The sequence below is a fragment of the Halichoeres trimaculatus genome, unplaced genomic scaffold (genome assembly GCF_033239565.1).
Source record: "Halichoeres trimaculatus isolate MK-OKI-2021-1 unplaced genomic scaffold, fHalTri1.1 fHalTri1_scaffold_12, whole genome shotgun sequence".
Lineage (NCBI taxonomy): Eukaryota > Metazoa > Chordata > Actinopteri > Labriformes > Labridae > Halichoeres > Halichoeres trimaculatus.
In genome coordinates this window covers 12,872,321-12,892,914 of record NW_027437190.1, presented here as the reverse complement: position 1 = coordinate 12,892,914, position 20,594 = coordinate 12,872,321, and the positions used below count along the sequence as shown (strand labels likewise).

At 40.3% G+C, this 20,594-nt stretch overlaps 1 protein-coding gene across 2 annotated transcripts; it reads left to right on the top strand.

The window, feature by feature from the left end:
• Nucleotides 1-1,422: 1,422 nt before the first annotated feature.
• Nucleotides 1,423-19,630, top strand: tmem245 (transmembrane protein 245). 2 transcript variants are annotated; one of them, XM_074683362.1, is made up of 18 exons: nucleotides 1,423-2,066; nucleotides 3,162-3,279; nucleotides 3,787-3,882; nucleotides 5,320-5,427; nucleotides 5,615-5,818; nucleotides 5,921-6,090; nucleotides 9,620-9,643; nucleotides 13,115-13,219; nucleotides 13,305-13,387; nucleotides 13,473-13,563; nucleotides 13,673-13,771; nucleotides 13,856-13,987; nucleotides 14,264-14,386; nucleotides 15,642-15,787; nucleotides 15,887-15,987; nucleotides 16,082-16,256; nucleotides 16,715-16,909; nucleotides 18,216-19,630. In XM_074683362.1, exons 1-18 carry the CDS (start codon nucleotides 1,467-1,469, stop codon nucleotides 18,262-18,264), a joined length of 2,619 nt encoding a protein of 872 aa, XP_074539463.1. In that variant the 5' UTR covers nucleotides 1,423-1,466; the 3' UTR covers nucleotides 18,265-19,630. The 2 variants fall into 2 exon arrangements, with proteins under 2 accessions (XP_074539463.1, XP_074539464.1); XM_074683363.1 differs by lacking the exon at nucleotides 9,620-9,643.
• The last annotated feature ends 964 nt before the right edge of the window (nucleotides 19,631-20,594 follow it).

Genomic DNA, 20,594 nt, shown 5'->3' with positions numbered 1-20,594 from the left:
AGTGCACCGGCAGCTGATGAGACTGAAGAAATCTGCTGATAAGCCTGCCATAAAATTCACAAACTTGACTTAAATGAAATGAAAAAGGCCTCAAACTGTTCCTGGACTTCCCCTGCTTCTAACAAAGGGGATATCTAAGCAAAATATTACACCTCTTGGACAGTATACAGCCAACAGCCAGACAAACCCTGTTTTTGCTCACATGCAATCCCATTGGAACTTAGATCAAACATTTCTGGTCAGAACCATTTCTACCCTCTTTTGAAATTGCTGCTATGCTCTCGTTTTTGGCTCTTCACATACAAAAATCACACTGACAGATTCCTTAAAGTCTTGGCTTCCTCACAGTGTGCTCGCCTTTGTCCTATCTCAGACTGTTTTTAAACTGTGACACCAGAAATCCCAAAGCCTTCAGCTGTTGGAGCAGGATTCCAACCACAAACTATTTGTAGAATAGAATAGAATAGAATAGAATAGAATAGAATAGAACTTTATTTGTTATTGCAACCAGTGCAACGAAATTACAAATAAAGAGTAGGCCACGTAGCTCTGCCATTTACCATTGCACGGTTCTGAAGCCAAAATACCCCCATCACAGGCGCAGCCATTGGCAGCAGTTGTCAGCCAGAGTCTGCGCAGTGGAGACTGTGATGGTTACCCCAACAGTTACTCTGTTACGATTAAACTTATGATCACCATGGTATCAGCTGATCTCAGTAAAGTGTCACAGGACATGCAAAAATTCTTAACTTTTTTGCTTAATTTCTTCTTTGCTTTAAACTTATCTTTTCTTCTTTACTCCTTCTCCTTTACTCTGTTTCACCCTTTGTTCCCTTCCTCTTCCCTCCTTCTACACTCCATATTTTCAGTTCATAGTTTGTTCAACTTTTTAGCTATTTTATTTCACAATTTTAGCATTTTTCACCACTGTTTTAACTTCTTCAGCTTCAGCATTTCAACGCATTTGCTTGCTGCCTGTCCCCAGCAGAAAACATTTTGACAGTGTAGATAAGAGAAAGAAAAAACAAACAAACAAAAATAAAACAACAAAACCGGTATGTTTTATTTTCTAACAGTTGGACTCAAGGGTCCTGCTTCCTTTTCTCCATTAAGTCTTAGGGTGCTAAAGTCTTTTTATAAAAATGCAAGACATTTAGATAATTGTTAAAATGTATCAACAAATAACAGTTATAATAATGATGATAATAATAATAATAATAATAATAATAATAATAATAATAATAATAATAATAATAATAATAATAATAATAATAATAATAATAATAATAATCAACAGGCCACTAATAGATTTTAAAAAAAAGTCCGTCACCGGAAGCATTTCTTTTTCACAAGGACTTCATTTCCCATAGTTCCATGAACAGTGTCGTATCTGTTACGTCGAATGTTTCTCCGTCACGCGTTGGATATCTCAGTGGTCCCACAGTACTGGAGCGGAGTCGGGGAACATGGCAGACGAGGAAGACGCGGCTCCGGAGCCAGCCGCTGCGTCTCCCCCGGGCAGCCCACCCACTGAACGGCCTCACTTTGTCTCTTTCTCCGAGAGCGTCCAGCCGGCCGTCGGAATGGTGAGCCAGCTGCTGAGCCAGCCGTCTTCCCTCAAGTTTGATAAAAACATCAAACAGGCCTTCTACAACACGGGGGCGATGATCTTCGTAGCTATCTGTTGCGGAGCAGCGGTGTTGGTCTACTTCATCCTGGAGGCCTTCCTACGCCCGCTGCTTTGGGCTACGCTCTGCGGAACCTTCCTCCACCCTTTTAAGCACTCTCTGGCCCGGCTCGGCCGCTCCTGGCTCAGCGGCCTGCAGGAAACCGGGACGCCCATCGTTCTGGGGACCCTGCTGGTCCCGGTGTGGTGTGTGAACTACGGAGTGGAGGCGATGGGCAGACTGTTGTTGGAGAGGCTCACGGTGCTGGTGATGATCGGGGTCGGGACGCCGCTGGTCTACTTCCTCTACCTGTTCTGGAGCGTCATCGGTATGCAAGTGATACTGGGGCACATCTGCTGGATCATTGGATCCGTGCTGGACTGCTTCCACACAGTGTGGGTGAGTGAATGGACAGTGACAACTGGGTACACACCCCTTTCTGATGGCAACAAGGGCTCATCTGTGTCAGTGTGTGAATGCAACTGGGTGGGTGAGACCAGGCTGTCCACCTGTCACCCAGCTGCTGAGGGAGGGACTCGATCAAATGATTAAATCACCAAAAAAAACCCCAAAAATATTCTTATTCATAATAATCAGCCACTATTTTGACAATACAGAGGGGTGTGTAGTATTATAAGCAACAAACAACTGCAAATTCATTCATTGTTTTATAAGCTGAGAAGCCTGGACCAATAATTGATTGATAAAAAGCTGGCAACAAGTTAATGTCACAGTCTGTCTCCTTTTGTCCCCTTTCCTCCTCTGATATGACAATAACATTTAAAATGTAGTTGGAACTTGTACTTTTACTGGATAAACAATTAACAAACTCAAATTTAATATGCATTAAGAAATTTTGATTAGTTAAATCACCATTTATGAGTTAATATTTGAAGAGGATGACTTTATATTGTGTTATATTATTATCAAAACACAACCCCTGGGATAACACAAACATTTCTCTGAATGTGTGACAATAAGAGGAAAACACCTTACAGCAGGAAGTATTTTTCAGCTTCAGCTTTTGTCTCAGGGGGTCTAATTTCCTTCGTTTTAGGTTCAGATTGATCTATACCTTATTATCCCCAAACAGCTACAGGGAACTGAGCTTGGCTTCACTTCGATTGGATGCAAATTGTGTTAAATGTTCCTCTTCAGACAGTCCTTCTTCCTCTAGACACAGAGGTGGATTGACACAGGGCCCTTGTCTATAAATAGGCTGAAGGACACTATATTGAATTACACTAAAAGATGTCTTTGTGTGGAGAGAAAGTAGCTGAGACCTTCATGACCACATCATTCCAGATATTGAGTTTTTGGTTTACCCACTAATGACAACCAAGATACAATACCACTTTAAGCTGAGTAATAACAGAGCATAGACTGAATTCTTGAAATTCAGTCAGGGAGTTTGGAAATTATACAAAACCACACAAATATTTTAAAGTCTTCCTCTGCAGGAGTCCCAACACTTCTTCTTTGGTGTCTCCTCAGGTGTGCACTGTGGTGTTTGGCTACCTGTTGGCTGTTTGTTTCAAGTGGGGTCCCCACACTGAGCGCTACCTGCGGGCTCTGGCTCTTCCTGTCTGGTCTGTCCTGCTCTTCTACATCGGTGAGTGAGCATGTGAGGGAGAGGAGGGGGGACTTGCTCTGACAGGTTCGTTTTCAAACTTTCATGTAAATCCTGTCTTTGCCTAAGGAATGTTTTTTTTCCCTCCTCCAACATTTTTGCAGGCTTGAGTCGACAGGTATCTGATCGCTGGAGGCAGACTTTGAAGAATAAGCTAAACACTGTCAGGTGTAGAGGGAGGCAAAGTGGTTCTTTAGTCAAGATAAGATGGGGTCTCTGCTGGTCCACCATCAGACAGAGCACATGCCAAGCAGATGAGGAAGTCTCCAGTATTTTTAGCTCACTTGACCTTCATGCATGAAATGTTAAAAGTGACTGAGTGCCTGAATAAAATGTCCCCACATGACTGGAAGATTATTACATTCCCATAGCTGCTGTGTAGACTTATACCTGCTCTTATTCTACGACAATATCACGAGTTTACGTCTGCTTCATATATTTCTTAAAGTATGCACATTACTCAAACTCATGTTGAACTTTTTGTTTCAGTGTCTCTGACCGGCTCCTGGAGGGTGCCCCTGTGTGTGGTTATGGTTATACTCTTGATCGTGGGCTCCCAAGAGAAGCCCCCAGTCCCTGGCAGAGGTGAATACTTACACACACACACACACACACACACACACACACACACACACACACACACACACACACACACACACACACACACACACACACACACATTTAAATTTACCACAGTTAGAAGACACTGCTCCTCATCAGCTCTGCTTTTATAATGCAACAAAAACAGCCGTTAAATAGTTTTTGTTAAAGCTCCTGTGAGTAACTTTCTGTTAGGACGGGGTCACACTGGCAGACCGTACCGTGCCTAAGCATGCTTCAGCCCTAAAGCACGTTTTAAATGGCCAGTGTGACCGCAAACACGAGTCGCTTCAGTGCTTTGTCACGCTTCGAAGAGGTGGGCTATGGCACGGTTTACTTCATGCACGAGCACAAGCACGCGGTCAGCGTGTGTGATCCTTGATGTATGATCACCGCAGGCGCATCTCTCGACAGTCAATTTAAACAAAAGGGGTGTTAGAGGGCTGTGTCGGGTGACATAGGCGGGCCATGCGCGTGTGTGATACCCGCTAAAGTCTGGTTCATATAGGGTCAGTGTGACTGCTGGCCGTCTGGGGTACAGCCCTGCAGGGGGAGCAAGCGTGCTTAGGCACGGCATGGTTTGGATGGCCAGTGTGGCCGCGCCCTTATTGTTGTAATCAGCCCCCTTCCTATGGTTCCATTTTCACCCTTGCCGTAACGTCTAAGTGGTATTTACAGACAAGTTAATCAAAGACTCATTTGACAGTAAATCTTATCAATGTGCACTGTACTCAGTTAGGGATATTGCTGCTGAAATCCCTACCATCTTACTTTTGTTACAGGCATTAAAAAAACTATCATTTGGGAACTGACTGTTCTAATTTTTATAGTGGTACTTTTGTAGATCATGAAGGGTCATCACCATTAATTTGTCTCTGTTTTAAAACAATCAAAAACTCCTTACTGGAGCTTTAAGTAGACAATGTAAAAGTAATGTGTTGTTGGCTTTGGGTTGTTGAATAGTACGATTGTATATTCTGCTCCTGCTGTTTTATTTATACTGTTTGTGTGCCAAAGGAGATAGGATAAAAAAGCCAAGCTAGGCCAGGCTAAGCTAAGCTAAGCTAAGCTAAGCTAAGCTAAGCTAAGCTAAGCTAAGCTAAGCTAAGCTAGCTATTCTCATATTCACTGTCTACACACTTGAGTGATATCTTTTTTTCTTGTTGCATCCTCAGTAATGAAATGAAAAGCTTATTTCTCTTTTTAGTAGACCATGCTAGAAACGTCAAATGAGCTTATTTCAATGTGTGGACCAATTTTTTGTGCTAAGTGTTGCTTTAGGTCTTTTCTGTACAAAGTATTCCTAACTCAGTACACCTTATGTAATCAAGTAGTGAACTAACAGGAGGAACTTTCAAACATACAAATAAGAAGTGTGTTTGTCACCAGGTGTGGATTTGTTCTTGTTTCTTTTGACCCCAGGAGAGCTGTCGGGGCAGGTGTTGTCATTTGCTGCTAACACTATTTACATGGCCATCTCCTGTAGCAACCTTCAGCCAAAAACTGAACCCACTGACAGCTCTGCTACAGGTAAGAAACAAACATGCAACACAGAGCTTTGAGTCAGCATTGGAGAAATGCAGCGAGTGGTTTCAGCGAGTGACCACGGTGCCTGGCACTCTCACTGCATGAGACAAAACAAACATCAGTTCTTGTTTCTTTATCTCTTTCTCCTCTTTTTTCCTCCTCCATGCTTTTTCCCATGTCTCCTCTAAAGATGGAGTGCAGACTGTTGGCCCACTTCCTGGCACGCCCGGGTTCCCTCGAGGCTCTCGTTCATTACCAGCCGGCCTCTTCCAGAGAGAGAAAAGCTCCCAAAGAGCCAGTGACATCTACTTCGTCCTGCTGGTGTGGGCCATCGTACTTGTTCAAGTGTGGCTCAACCTGTGGATTCTGCAGCTCCTGCCAATCCCTGTGGCTGGTAACACCACGCACACACACACACACACACACACACACGCGCACACATGCACAGTCATGTCACTCTCTTTACACACATCCTCTCGTGTTGTTGATGCTTCAGTGTGGGTGCTGAAGAAGCTGGTGGTCCACTTCGGCTTGAAGAGCTTTGCAGAGCGGACTCTCAGCTCATGGTGGACGGTGCTGGAGAAGCAGGGACGCGAGCGAGAGGAGGCCCTGCTACCTGGACCAATCAAAGGCCTGGCTCAGTTCTTGCTACGTGTTGACACTAAGGTAATGTCTCCAACTGATCTTTGAGTGCCAGTGGTGCAGCTCTCGTTGATTACTCTTCTGCACATCGTCATTGAGCAGTGAGCACAGACATGCTCTGTTGTACATGTGTGCATAGATCCTCATACAGTGTCTCAATCACAGAACACATTAACGTCTTTCAGGGACTGTCTGGAAAGAAAACGTTTCAGCTGAGGAAAAAAATCTTTTGAAGGGTTGACAAAGTTCAACCACAAAGGGAGCAGCTGTGGAATCCTGTGAATGATGAAGATTAGGACACTCATATTGTTTGGCGCTTGCACAATATTCTTAGAGAACAAGTTTAAAGGAAGTTATGTGAGGAGATGACACCTCCACAAAACATGCACATATCTAACAACCCTTGTAAAAACAATGATGACTGGGGTTGTTCACTGATGCAGATTTTTGACACGGTGGTTACTCAGATAAAGTGTTACTAAGTTAACAAAGTTTGGATACATTTTAGGATAAAAGAAACTTTACAATTTATCTGACACGGAAATACAAACCCATTTCAGTTTGATGCTAATTATCTGCTAGCTGTTAAATTTTAAACTTAGTCAAAAATCCAGAAATTACACTTAACAGTCTTTTGTATTATATTAAAAAAGTGTGTGATGCAGAATTTCTGTTGCTGTGATTGCACAGTCTTTTTTGTTGTTAGTAGTGAGATCTGAGAGCTTTTTTCCAGGTTGGTTCAGTGTTTGTTACAGAAGCACTGATATACTCAAAACATGATATAATTCATAATTCTGGGTTAATGATAGTTAATTAAAGGTGGAAAGAACTCAGATAATGTTAATATGATACAATGAACATACAACAAGAGCCCCACTTTTACAGTCTGATTAAAATTAAACATCAACCTCAAAATCATTCTGAAAGAGAATGGCAGCCAATGCAGGGAATTTCAAATCAGTGTAATATGGAGTTTATACCAGCCAAAGTTGAGAAATGTTCTTTTAGGGAAAAACGATACAATAATCAATTCTGCAGGTGATACAAAGGGTATGCAGTAAACTTGGTGAGACTGCGAGAAATGTGGATTATGACATAAAATTAAGGAGAGTTGGACTCAACATTGATTTTTTGAAGCTACCAAAGAACCAGGGGTCCACGAACATCAACGTGTGGCCAGAAATCATATCCTGACATTTATCTGTACCTGGTTCCAACGCCAGGAAAACACACAATGTAAAGCCTGAAAACATATGAAGCCTCTATATGATTCAGTTTACTGTATACAGTAGGTTGACCTAAGTCAATACACGTGTTGTATATTTGTACTTTTGGTATTTAACGTAGACTGTATGATTTACAGACATATAGTTTCTGTGACAGTATTTAAGTATACTTAATATCAAACACTTAATACAGCACTACAGCTGATTGTGCCTCCGTTTTCCCTTGTTTGGAAAACTTGTTTGGTTGGCCTCAGTGTAAGTTAGTTTACAAATCATATTAAGCACAAGGTTCATAATCATACAAAGACAAAAATGTGTCGTTATGAAAAATATGATGAATGAAAAATGCTAACATTCAGAGATTTTGTATTTTAAGGAATGATTCAACCCAAAAATACAGCATGAATTAACGCTAACTGACACAAAATGAGATCCACATATCCAGCTTTCGTTGCCTGGATTGTTTCTGTAAATTGCAGCAATCCATCAGTTTGTCTTCTCTCTGTCTTTCAGTAGCCTGTCAAAATAAAGCTTTAAATGCTTTTCAAACATGTACGTTCAATCAATTGCACAACAGCTCTTCCCCATTTTTCGATTTTGTTTCAGAGGTTAGACGGTATTTAAGCCAATGCTGCCACTCATTCCCCTCTTTCTGCCACTCAGTGGGTGTAACCACAGTGACTTCTGCTTGCTGTGACAATGACGTAATGTGCATACCCTCTATAAGCATAAACTAGTGTCTTTTAGGAATGACCAGGTATTGGGCTGGTACCAGCCTTTTTTCAAGGTTTCGTTACTGGAGAAGGCTGCAGATACCAGCAGCAGATACTCTAGGCAAAAAAATCTTACATTGAGCAAGTCCTCCTCGCCACCTGATGCTGCTAATTGCTGCAGTTTAACACCAGGGAAAATGTGCGCCAGGTCCTTATCAGACAATATGAATGAACCAGGAAGAGTTAACAGTTAAACTTTTTTATTTTGCACTTTAGTTTACTTTAAAAAATACTTAAACTCTGATAGTTGTTAGTTTTATTGTGCACCTAAAAAATATGTTTTTTGTTTAAATATTTATCAAAAAAATTCTAAACTCAGAGAGAGCTGTTTGTGTTTTATTTGGACTTAATGTCAGAATGACTGTGCTGTCTTTGATTACAATGATCAGTCACTGTTAATTGAAATGTTATGTGTCAAAAGTGCTAGTAGGATCAGGACTCAGTATCAGTGAGTACTCCAGAAGGAGTGCTTGTACTGGTATCAGTCTGCATAAAAAGTGGTATCGAACATCCCCAGTGTCTTTGTTGGGGCTTTAGAAAAACCAACTAACTTGGCGATATTTTTCCAAGTGGTAAAATGTCTTTTTTATGATGATATTAATTCAAGGCTCTACGCTAATGACAGACATACCAAGATACATGTGCTGAGTGTCAGTACTTATAGTTTTGGATCAGTACCAATGACTAAAACCTGAGTTTTGTCCAAGTTAAGCTGTAAAAAATGTCCTACCATTCATGGCTTAATAAAATCTAAAATATAATGTCATCAGAAAGCAGAAATGTGTGTACAGCCATGAATGTTAATACGGTGCCTCCTGATAATATTTGATCAACAAATATACCCTGGAATACCTATGTTTGTAAAACACTGGCAGCGAAGCCTCAACTGTAGAATCCTTACCTGCTGCTGACCTGTATGTATGTCTTCAGTTTTAAGGAACGTAACGGTGTTGATCATGAGAAGTCAAACATAAATAGTACCCCTGCTGTTTGAAAAAAGTCTTGTGATTGTTTTTTATCTCATAGATTCAAGTTTTTCCCTCATTTATGCCAACTGAATTCAAACAACTTTCTAAATCCCATTGGGGACAACAACACTATGAATCACACGTTAGAGCTAAAAGTTTTAAATATGATCTTTGAAGAATAGCTCAACTTTTTTGTGAGGTACCGTCACCAATGTCCACAGAGGGTTGTTTCAAGGTGCAGCATACAGGTGTGAACAAAGGGGAGCATTTATCATCTGAAGAGGCAGATATTTCTCAATAAAAACAAAAACAAAACACCAGCATAACTCATGATGCCTTCCACACTTCAGGTTTTCTCCCCCCTGGACGTTTGTCATGTGTTAACCACAGTGACTTGCATCTCTCGGTACAGTCACTCTTCCTGTATGTGGTGTATTTAACCTGCCTGCCACACTTCTCTTCCTGACCCCTGACTGCCTGTACCCTGTAGAGAGGTTGTGTTTCTGTTGCACTGGTACATGTGATGACTGCTGCACAGATCTTTCCAAAAATAATCTTCCCAATGTCTCTTTGTCTCCTCCCAAAGCTCTGGCATTGGCTTAACAAGCAGGTAATGACTTGGGGGAGCAGAGTGCTGAGAGAAAGAGTGTGTGTGAGGAAAACATAGTTAAAAAAGAAAAACAACCCTGTTCATATGTGAGGGTGTGGGTGAAGGCGTGAGCACACCTTTTAGTAGCTTGGACTGGCACTTTACCCATCCACTGTCATCACCCTGTCATCCTGTCTTTGTTTGTCCTGCTGCTGCTTTTTGCTGCCTGCTTTTTTTTTTCAAAGGAAGCTACGGTCAGGTCGAGGATTTTTATCCCCTAGGCCTCATCTGTACCTTCCCCACTGTGATCTAACCAGCAGGTTTGGCTTGAGAGTGAATGAGCTGCATGGAAAGATGGCTGACGTAGATAGATGGAGGAGAGGGCATCTCTGTATGAACACACACTGGTCTGAAATCCCCAGGTTGACTGTGTTTTTGAAAACAGAGAAACACCGTCCTGGGTTGACAGGGTTAAGTTGTAACAAGATCCACAAATGTTGTAAAATGTAATTGAGCAGGTAGTAGAAAAAGTATAAGAAACTTCTTTCAGTTTGTCGGTATAAAAAAAAAAAATTACCTTCATCTTTAAACTTCTTATTTTGCTCCCATATGTCCAAACTTTGACCAGCACAATTTGACAACTCTCCAAAAGTTTTATTTGAGTTTAGCAAGATATTGCTTTAAGAAAACTCATTTTTGAGGGCTTCATGGTAAGACAGCGTAAAGTCACCCATAGAAGTAGAAAAGTAATAATTTTTGAGAAAGAAAACTCAAAATATTCTGGAAAAAACTTTTCAAGTTTGCAAAGTCATAAATAAGACATACATCTGTCAAAAAGCAAGCTCGAAAATTTTTAAGAGATACTACTGATTTGAGTCCAGAATCATCACACTGTTATAAGCATCCAGACTTTAGAAACACAGTGACGTATGCTGGAGCTGTTCAAAAGAAAGTAGCACACTAATCTGGAGGAGGTGATTTTGTTTCTCGAACAAGAAATTCTCCACAGCGGGCAGATGAAAGGATTTATGGTTACATCTCCAGGCTATTCAGATGGGTGATGTTTTACAACAAGACACAATGTGTCAAATTATTAATTGAGTTGATCCTGAAGGTGAGGAGATGTGAAGAGCGTAAAGCCTCTGACACCAGCAGTACAACAATAAAAAAGCCAAATGATTTAAATAAAAAAAGTATAATTTAATAAAAATTTGTTGTATTGTGGAAGCCCCAAAGGGCAAAGAGAGACAAAAAACTGACATCAATTTAACCAAATCTGATTATTATTATGTCCCTCATTTGTTTATAATGATACTAAGGATGATCACATTTTCTGCTGGGATAGTTTTCACTTTCTTCCTTTTAATCAAAAAGGACAACAAGAAAGTTTAACTTTTATTTACTTTACTCAGCTACTGACCTGCATGCTTTCAATAACATTTAGAACACTGGGTTATGGAGCATGGCCGTACACTTTGTTCAGAATACAGTGGGTTATGATATTAATGCAAAATAGAATCAGAAATCTTAATTTGTTGGAATCAAAATTCTGACCGATAGAATTCAGACTGAAGTGTCAGAAATCCAAGGAAAAATAACAATTTTTTGTCACTTTCTTAATTTTCACCATAATTTTTAGTATCCTCACCCCCTTCATGAAAACATAATTTAATATTTTTTTAAATTTTTATCTGCTGTGAAAACCTGTCACAGGTTTTTAGTTTTTATTTTATTTTTTTTTAATGAAATGATTAAAAAACAGTTTTAATTATTAAATGAATCAGGATTTCTTTCTCCCTTTGCTTTCTCCTTGGTTTTAAAGATACAGTGTGACAACAACGACAAACTAGAAAAGCAGTCAGAGGGCGCAGACCTCCACCAAGCATATCATGATTGTCATGCAATACTTAAGTCTTTAATGTTATACTCCCTTTCAGCAGACTCTCTGCTACAATTTAGTGTTAGTTGCAGGTTTGTACAATAATTTGTTACCTGACAGTGTTGAAAATTATGATGAACCAGTGCATATTTCATATTCCAGATCTTAGTACCCAGAATATTGCCAGGATCTGGATTGTACTTTTACATTTGTCAGAAATTATGATGACCTTGTCTTGTATTGTTTTGCAAAACAATCTGACCATTTATCATGGAATAATATATACATATGGTGAAACCAGCCCTAACTCACAATGATAAAGAATCCTTTAAAAAACATCCTAGTTAACCTCCAAAATTTAATCTCTTCTTCCTTATCCCATTTTGAACATTTTCTGAAAATTTGATTAGATCTGTTTGTTACTTTTTCACAGACAGACAAACTCCCTGAAACATAACGTCCTTGGGGAGGTAATATAGCTCTTCTTCCTTTCTTTCTCCCGACTGGTTCATTTTATATAGTCAAATAGTGAAAGCCAAAAACAAAAATATCTGTTACTAGTTTGTCTGTTTTGTGCTTCCGTAGAAACATGGTGGTGCAAGATGGCGGTTCACCCTTTTGCAAATTTAAATAACTATTCTAAATAACAAGAAACAAAATGAGGGTTATCTTTTTCAGGCACTAGTTTAATCCTATTTATAGATAACATACTCTATTTGTACCAAGTCTGTTCTGCTAAATGCTGCGTAATACTTCACACTGTACCTTTATATATATGTATATATATATATTTTTAAATATTTATTTTATATATATATATATATATATATATATATATATATATATATATATATATATATATATATATATATATATATATATATATGTATGTATATATATATATATATATATATATATATATATATATATATATATATATATATATATATATATATATATATATATATATATATATATATATATATATATATATATATATATATATTTATTTATTTATTTATTTATAAACATGGCATCGTTGAAGCCTGAAATGTATTTTCCCCCTGAGTCCTGGATGGTAAATGTTCACTGATAAACTCCTTGGCGTTGTTGTAGAGAAGAGTCCACAGTAACAGTTCCTCTGTCATTGCAATAACTTGGTTTTGACACATGGCTTTGATCACATTAACACACACAAACTTACAGACACTAAAGCTTCTAAGGTCTGATGTTCATGAAGTAAAGGGGCATAGAGAAACCTGAGTGAAGTATTTTGTCACTTCTTTAACATATGTTAATGAGACTTAAAAGTTTTAAGATGAATTATCCTGAAAGAGAACTTGTGCATTCAAAGCTCACAGCCTGAGTTTTTAACTTGCAAGTTCTCGAGTTAAGGATGTGCACATGCCTGGGTCAGACTTCACTGTTTGTTGACACAGTCTTCTGACTTTTCTTCAGGTGGGCAGATTTAGATCCAAAATGTGAAGAACACAGGTTTCTCCATGTGTCTAATTCAAGTTTATTCCCAGCCTCTACAGAATTTCACTGACTTATTTTCTGTTTCACTTCCTGTTTGTTTCCTGTCACTGTCTCCCTCCTCTCTACACATACAGATGATTGTGTGGCTGGAGCGGTCCCTGGATAAAATCATCAGCATCTTCATCATCTTCCTCCTGGTCACTGGAACACTACTCATGGCTCTTCTACTCACTGCTATGGTACGTTGTAGCTCGTCTCAGGCACTGCACACACTGGATCTCAGAGACATCACCCTGGATAATCAGGTTACTGTCTGCTTTCCAGGTTCATCATGAGAGCGCTCATATCATCGAGGTGACGAGTAATCTCATCAACGAGACAGTGTCTAACCATCCAGAATGGGCCAAGTAGGACACTTTTGCCTTTTTATGGTTTTTCTTTGTCTTATGAATTTATCGTTTCACATTTCCTGAACTGTTTTTCCTCCTCCAGTTGGCTCCCTGAGGCTCGAGTGGTGCAGAAAGCTTTGAATTCAGCTGCTACTAATGTCTATCAACATGGTAGAGAATGGATAACACATAAGGTGAGAGAAGTCACTATCTCTGTTCTTTTTGATTTCCTGTTCTGAAATATGGAAGCCAAAACAAAACAACAACAACCTGATGCACTGAATTTTGTCTTTTTTGATGCAGCTTCATAAAATGTTAGGAGACAAAGTGAACCACACAGTGGTGATTGAGAAACAGGTTTTGGAGCTCTGGGACAGACTGTATCACTCCTGGTTTGTGAAGGTAGGATGAGAATGACTCAGCTGATTAAAGCCACAAAAAGATCTTTAAATACCACGCTCACAAATTATTGAATGCATTTCACAGAACACGACCCATACTGGACGCCATCGTGGTCATAAGATGATGGCACAGAGGCAGAACAGCTGGTTGGTGGACATCCTTGACTGGAAAGACATCGCCTCGTTCCTGCAGGAGAATATTGAGACCCTGCTTTCTGTGAGTCTCTGTCTGTGCACTCTCTGTAAAAGATTAGCATATATTTTGATTTCATTTAGAATCATTTGGCTTGACCAAAAGAGGTCTACATAAAGTTTTGCTTCATTTCTTGACATCAGCAAAAAGGGTGAGGGTAAATGTGCTGTATCTGTGCACTGCTGGCTCAAAGTGGGTGTTTTGTCATCAGGAACGTTTTGATAGATTTACAGCTCTGTGTCTCAGAGGGGTGTGCGTTCTTCCCGTGGTTGACATGTTTACTGTTGCCTTGTTTTGTAGATCCTGGAGTCTTTGTGGGTGGTAATGAGTCGAAACGTAGGCCTCCTCATCTCCACCACCACCACCCTCTTCACCGTCCTGTTCCACAGCGGCACGGCTCTGCTCAACTTTGCCCTGAGTCTGGTATGAACCATGAAGTAGTTGAGGTGTAGTTAAATGGATGATGAGGATCACTTGGCAGAAAAAAGATGATAAAATTTTTACTCTTGAGGCAAAACCTAAGTTTAGAGCTAAAATATAAGGTATTCAGTGGTGATCCAGAGACTTATCGTAAAAAAAAGGTCACACACTGTAATATTTTGAATCAGAATCAGAATACTTTTTTGATCCCTGAGGGGAAATTTCATTTCAATTACATCCCTACCAAGACGTGTAAGAAAACAAACATGGGGAAAACCAGAAATGTGATAAACCCAGGGGCTGCCAGCTACCCAGCGCCCCTTTGCAATAGATATGAAATAACATTGGGAGAAGAGGGGAAAAAAGTAAATCCCAGGCTATTCCCAATAGGGGGCAAAGTTTGAGATTGAGAAAAAAAACACCTCAGCATATAAGCACATGATAGTAAAACTGCATTTAGCTTTGATTACAGCACGCATTCGCTGTGACATTGTTTTGATAAGCTTCTCCATCCAGTGTTGCATTAATTTTTCACTAAGATCTTTACTGATGATGGTAGAGTCTGACCGTTGTCAGTCAGCAGTCAGTGAGGCTACCTGGAAAAAAAGGCTTCAATTTGCTAGGGAGCATAAAAATTGGACTCTGGAGCAACTGATGAAGGTCATGTGGTCTGATGAGTCCAGATTGACCCTGTTCCAGAGTGATGGGCCATTAGGGTAAGAAGAGAGGCGGATAAAGTGATAACCCATCATGCCGAGTGCTTACTGTCCAAGCCTGTGGGGGCAGTGCTATGATCTGGGGTTGCTGCAGTTGGTCAGGTCTGGGTTCAGCAACAGTCTGTGTTTAAAGAATGAGGTCAGCTGACTACCTGAATAAACTGAATGACCAGGTTATTCCATCAGTGGGTTTTTTCTTCCCTGATGGCACGGACATTTTCCAAGGTGACAATACCAGGACTCATCGGGCTCAGATTTTGAAAGAGTGGTTCAAAGAGCATAAGACATCATTTTCACACATGGGTTGGCCACCACAGAGTCCAGACCTTAACCCCATTGAGAATGTTTGGGATGAGCTGGAGAAGGTTTTGCACAGCGGTCAGACTCTACCATCATCAATGAAAGATCTTGAAAAATTAATGCAACACTGGATGGAAATAAAGTGTGTAACTTTTTTTGGTGACAGCTTTTTTTTTTTTTTTGTCTGGGCAGTGTATTTCCTGCAGCTCTTGAGTTGATTGACGTTTCTTGTTGATGTGCAGGTGATTTTCCTGACCACTCTCTTCTACCTACTGAGCTCCAGTGGTGAATACTACAAACCTGTGAAATGGGTGATCAGCCTGACTCCTCTCTCCCAGCCTGGACCTTCATCTAACATCATAGGCCAGTCAGTGGAGGAGGCCATCAGGTAGCAACATGCACAAAACCTTCCCGTGTGTGTGCAATGACATAAACAACCCTAAACATGGACTTTCATTTTGATCTTTTGTCTTTGTTTATCTTAAAGAGGAGTGTTTGATGCCTCCTTTAAAATGGCGGGCTTCTATGGCCTCTACACTTGGCTCACACACACCATCTTTGGCATCAACATCGTCTTTATTCCCTCTGGTGAGTCTGTGTGTGAGTCGTCTCATTGCCTGCCCCAGCCAACACACAGGTGACGTATTCTCATACTTTGAATCCCTCCCTTCCTCTTCTCCAGCTCTTGCCGCCATCCTGGGTGCGGTGCCGTTCTTGGGGACATACTGGGCGGCGGTGCCAGCAGTGTGCGACCTGTGGCTGGCACAGGGAGAAGGCGTCAAGGCGGTGCTGCTGCTGATCTGCCACCTGCTTCCAACCTATTTTGTAGACACAGCGATCTACTCCGACATATCCGGGTGTGTACCGTATGTTTGTCGTTGGAGCTTCGCTGCCCTGCGTTGGCAAGCATGAACCAAATGATCATTTGGTACAAGAAAAAGGCTTAGAAAGGAAAACAGTCTGTGACTGAGGTCTATAAATAGTGTTTCTTTTGCATCAGTCGGTTTCATAACCATCAGCTGTTTGAAATAGATCTGATAAAAACAACCCGACAGCCGGACAGATAATAATCTAACGCAGTGTTTATTGGCAGCTGAGCTGTGTTTTGAAATCAGCATCCTGTGATGCTGCTGTTCATGTTTAATTTTAACCAAACTGGAGCTCCTTCAGGTCACGATAACCACATTTTTATTGGCATGCAGATTTCAACACAACACCAGTTTCCTCAGGACTGTTTGATGCAGCTTTTTTTTTCTTTTCCCATTCATGTTTTCTAAAAGTATCTCTGTGACTTTTCTCCTGTTTTGTGTCTCAGGGGTGGACACCCGTATCTGACAGGTCTGGCGGTGGCAGGTGGAGCATACTATCTGGGTCTTGAGGGCGCCATCATTGGGCCGATCCTCCTCTGCATCCTGGTGGTTGCAGCGAACATCTACAGCGCCATGCTGATGAGTCCAAGCTCGGCCGTGCCAACACCTGTGCAGTCCACCTGGCCACTGCATCCCATGAGGTAAAATTCAAATCTGAGACACATTTAAATTGTTAAAAATGTGAAAATTGCGCTTTAAATATGGATGTGCTGAAGAAAATAAACATGGCAGGAAAGTAGGGCAATTTGTTTGGCATGTAGAATATTCAGCAAATTTCAAATGGATACAAACAACAAACTCAGCTTTAGTGCTTATCCCACAAATGTGGCTCCATTTAAAGGTAATGTTTATTGCAAAGAAGCATTGTTAAAACAAAAGAGTAATGTACTAAACACAAAAAACAAAAAGATGTATACAGAAAAACATAAATGCAAACTATCAAAGAAAGCCCCACCCATTATCCCACCCACTGAACAAATGTTATGCTATATTGATCAGTAATCCTACACCAGGACTAGCTAACACAGAAAGAAGTATAATAAATTATGGGATTATACTCTCTGCTCCTAACTTCTCAACAAACACCAAGTAAGGCTTCCAGGTTCCATAAAATCACAAGACAGACCCTTTAAGAGAGTGTCTTATCCTCTCAAGCTTGACATATTGCATAATGTCTTCAATCCAGTGAGAATTTATAGGAGGAAGAGGATCTTTCCACTGGAACAGTATCAGGTGCCTGGCAATCAAAATACAGATGGCTAGAATATTAAAAATTGTCTCGCTATTTGCGCTACGTTTGTTTTTTTTGTCTGTAATATAAAAAAAAAAAATCTTAATAAATAAACCAGACTTAAAGTAAAAAGAAACACTCAAACAGTCAAAAATTCAGCATGCTCAAACACTGCATCACAGTCTGCAGGTAAACAGTCAAATTGGTTTATCTTTTCTTCCAGACATCAAAGATTTTTGGTATTAGCTGTTAACTGAACCAACAGCCCACACAGGAGGCATTTTGAACCTGCATTAATAAAAAGTAAATCATGTCTGTATCTGACTCATTATCCTGTGGCAGCTGCGGCTCAGTGGTAGAGTCGTCACCTCTCATACAAAGTCAGAGGTTTGATTCCAGCTCCTGCAGTCACATGTGGAAGTGACACTGAACTTCAAATTTCTCTCCCACTGTTACTCAGTGGTGTGTGGATGGTGTGAATGGCTCGGTAAAAACTTACAGTTCCTTACAACTCCCTCTTCTCCACCATCAGGGTGTGAATGTGGTGTGATTGGGTGACTGAGGCGAGCGGTGTAAACGCTATACGAGCACTGGTCCGTTGTCCATTTTACCATTTAACTCTTGTGCCAAATAGCAATGGTCATGATGTAGAATTGTTTTGTCAGCTTCACGCACACATTTAATCCTGACCAATTTTGTCTCCATGTTGCTCAAAGGACTTTTGTAGATGCCACCCCCTCCGTCCTGAAGAAAACCAGTGAGTGAGAGCGTGAGGATCTGTTCCTGTGGCATCCTGTCGGCTGATTCTTCGGTGGAACCGCTCTCCTCCCTGAAGCTCCTCCCGCGCTGCCTGCCCGCCTGCCTGGCTCTACAGGAGTCAGCCCCTGACCCTGAAGAGAAGGTGTGGCTTCACGGCTGGTTACCCAAAAACGCTGCTGCTTAGCAGAGCGCTTCATCGAGCACTCTGAAGTGCTCTCACTGGAGACCCAAAAATTGAGGATGTGGGTGTTCATCCTGATCCCAAATAAGGACCAAAGGCAGCACATTGGAGTTTGACTGGCAGAGATTTTGACATCTTCTCTCTGCACTTTGTGCCTGAATCAATTTGATTTCTTTAGAAGAGGCTAAAATTGTTGTGGAGAATAATCAGATAAGATTTTTAATCTCAAAGCCCTGATCTTTACCTGAGCTCCTTGGCTGTGTCTAAGCCCCAGAATGTGGTCATGCAGTATTTGTACTCCCTACCTCTCTCCGAATGGAGCCTCAAATAGTTTATAGTGACAACTGGTTTATGTAAAGATGATCTTAAGTTCCCCCTGGCTCAGGGGGAGGAGTTCATGATCTTAGTTCATTAATTTAGTTTACTGTGATGTCGTTCATGTTTCAGTGATCGTGGCCATAGATCTTTGCCAACAAAACTTTCTCCTGATCTTCAGCACCAGGTTTCACCACTTTTTTGTGTTTTTTTTTTTTTCCTAAAACGACTTCAGGTTCAGACTGATGACTACTTCTGAGGGTCAGAGTACACGCCCTGTTTTCTGAGTGAAAAGTCTTAATGTGAATGATGAGGGACGGTGTTTTAATATTTTACATTATTTCCAGCTTAACATTTGTTTTTCAATACACTGAATGCACATAGAAACAACTTTGCGTTTTAGTTTGGATACACTGAGACGATTCACCTGTACTGAAGCACATTCAAGCTGAGGCTGAGCCTCTTAACAAGTCTGACTGAGAAGCCTAAGCTTTAAGTTTCGATGAAACGTTTTTTTTTTCTGGGTTTTAAAATTCAGAAGACATGCCGCCATGTTCTCTTTTCACTTCATCCACTCCTCTTCACTTTCTTTAGCTACTGTCTGAGCACTTTTCCTAACAGAGAGTTTGAAAAGTTTACATCTCTTGAAGCTTTAATAAACAAGCTATCCGTATGAATTGTGTTTGTAACGTGACACATTAATCAAACGTGGCTACTGTGTTAGCTGCCTGGGGTTGGGGGGTGTTTGTGTGGTACTCTCAGTTTAAACCAGAGTGTGGTTCAGCAATAGTTCACTGTACAACAGATTTACTGTAGTTTGCATTTAGTACAGTTTCATTTTTTTATCTCTGGATATGCACTGACAATAAAACTCATTTAACTACACTCAACTTGTTTTTTGACTTATTCAACAAATGATTTCAAGTCTTTCAGTAAATTAATTTAGTTCTTGGCTTATCAAAATCCAGTAACACTCCCCGAACTAATGAGAGTGGGTCCTGGTTGAAATTCCACAGATGGGAAAGAAAAATGTAGTTAGTGATGCACAGGTTGTAAAAAAAAAAAAAGTCAAAAATCTCTTTAAAACACTGAGTGGCTTTAAATGATTTGAACCTGGTCTGGCCCTGAAGTTGTTTGAAGTTTTCAAATGCTTTTCAGAGGCTGGCATTATATTTGGGTGATTTCAGTACGAGAAACCAGGGGTGGCTTTATGGGTGGGCCCAAAGGTCCCAGGCTCACCCAAAACTTAAAAAAATAAAAGCAAATTAAAAAAATGAAAGAATTTTTGTAAAACTTTGTCACTTTGTGCTGTTTTTTATTATCATTAGATGCCCCATCTTTGTAAAATGAGCTGAGTGTGGCAATCTTTTGGTCTGTCTGAAAAAAAACAAAAAAAAACAATTGAAATTCAGCTTCACGTTATACCCGTAGAACTAGAGAAAGATTTGGGGAAAGACTTTAGATTTTTGCATTTTATTTAACTGTGGTTAATTTCGCTGCTCTTACAGCCTGTAATAAAGGAGAGTTGAGGTGGCACAGCCTGCTGCTGCCTTAAAGGGCTATTCTTGGGCCAATATCATGGAGCAGGTAGGTCCATCTAATGCACTAAAACTGTGGTTCTCAAACTTTTTCTTACCAACCGCCCTAACAAGCACAAAGCAGTTTTAGATGAAAAAAAAAGAACATAGCACTGTACTCTTAGTGTCTATTGAGTATGATATTAAATATATGAACTTAATCTTATATTAGATTCAAACATTGATTAAATAAATGGTGATAAATGAATTTTGCATGGTTGCTATTTTTTTAATACATACATCTTTGAATCATGTGTACCCCC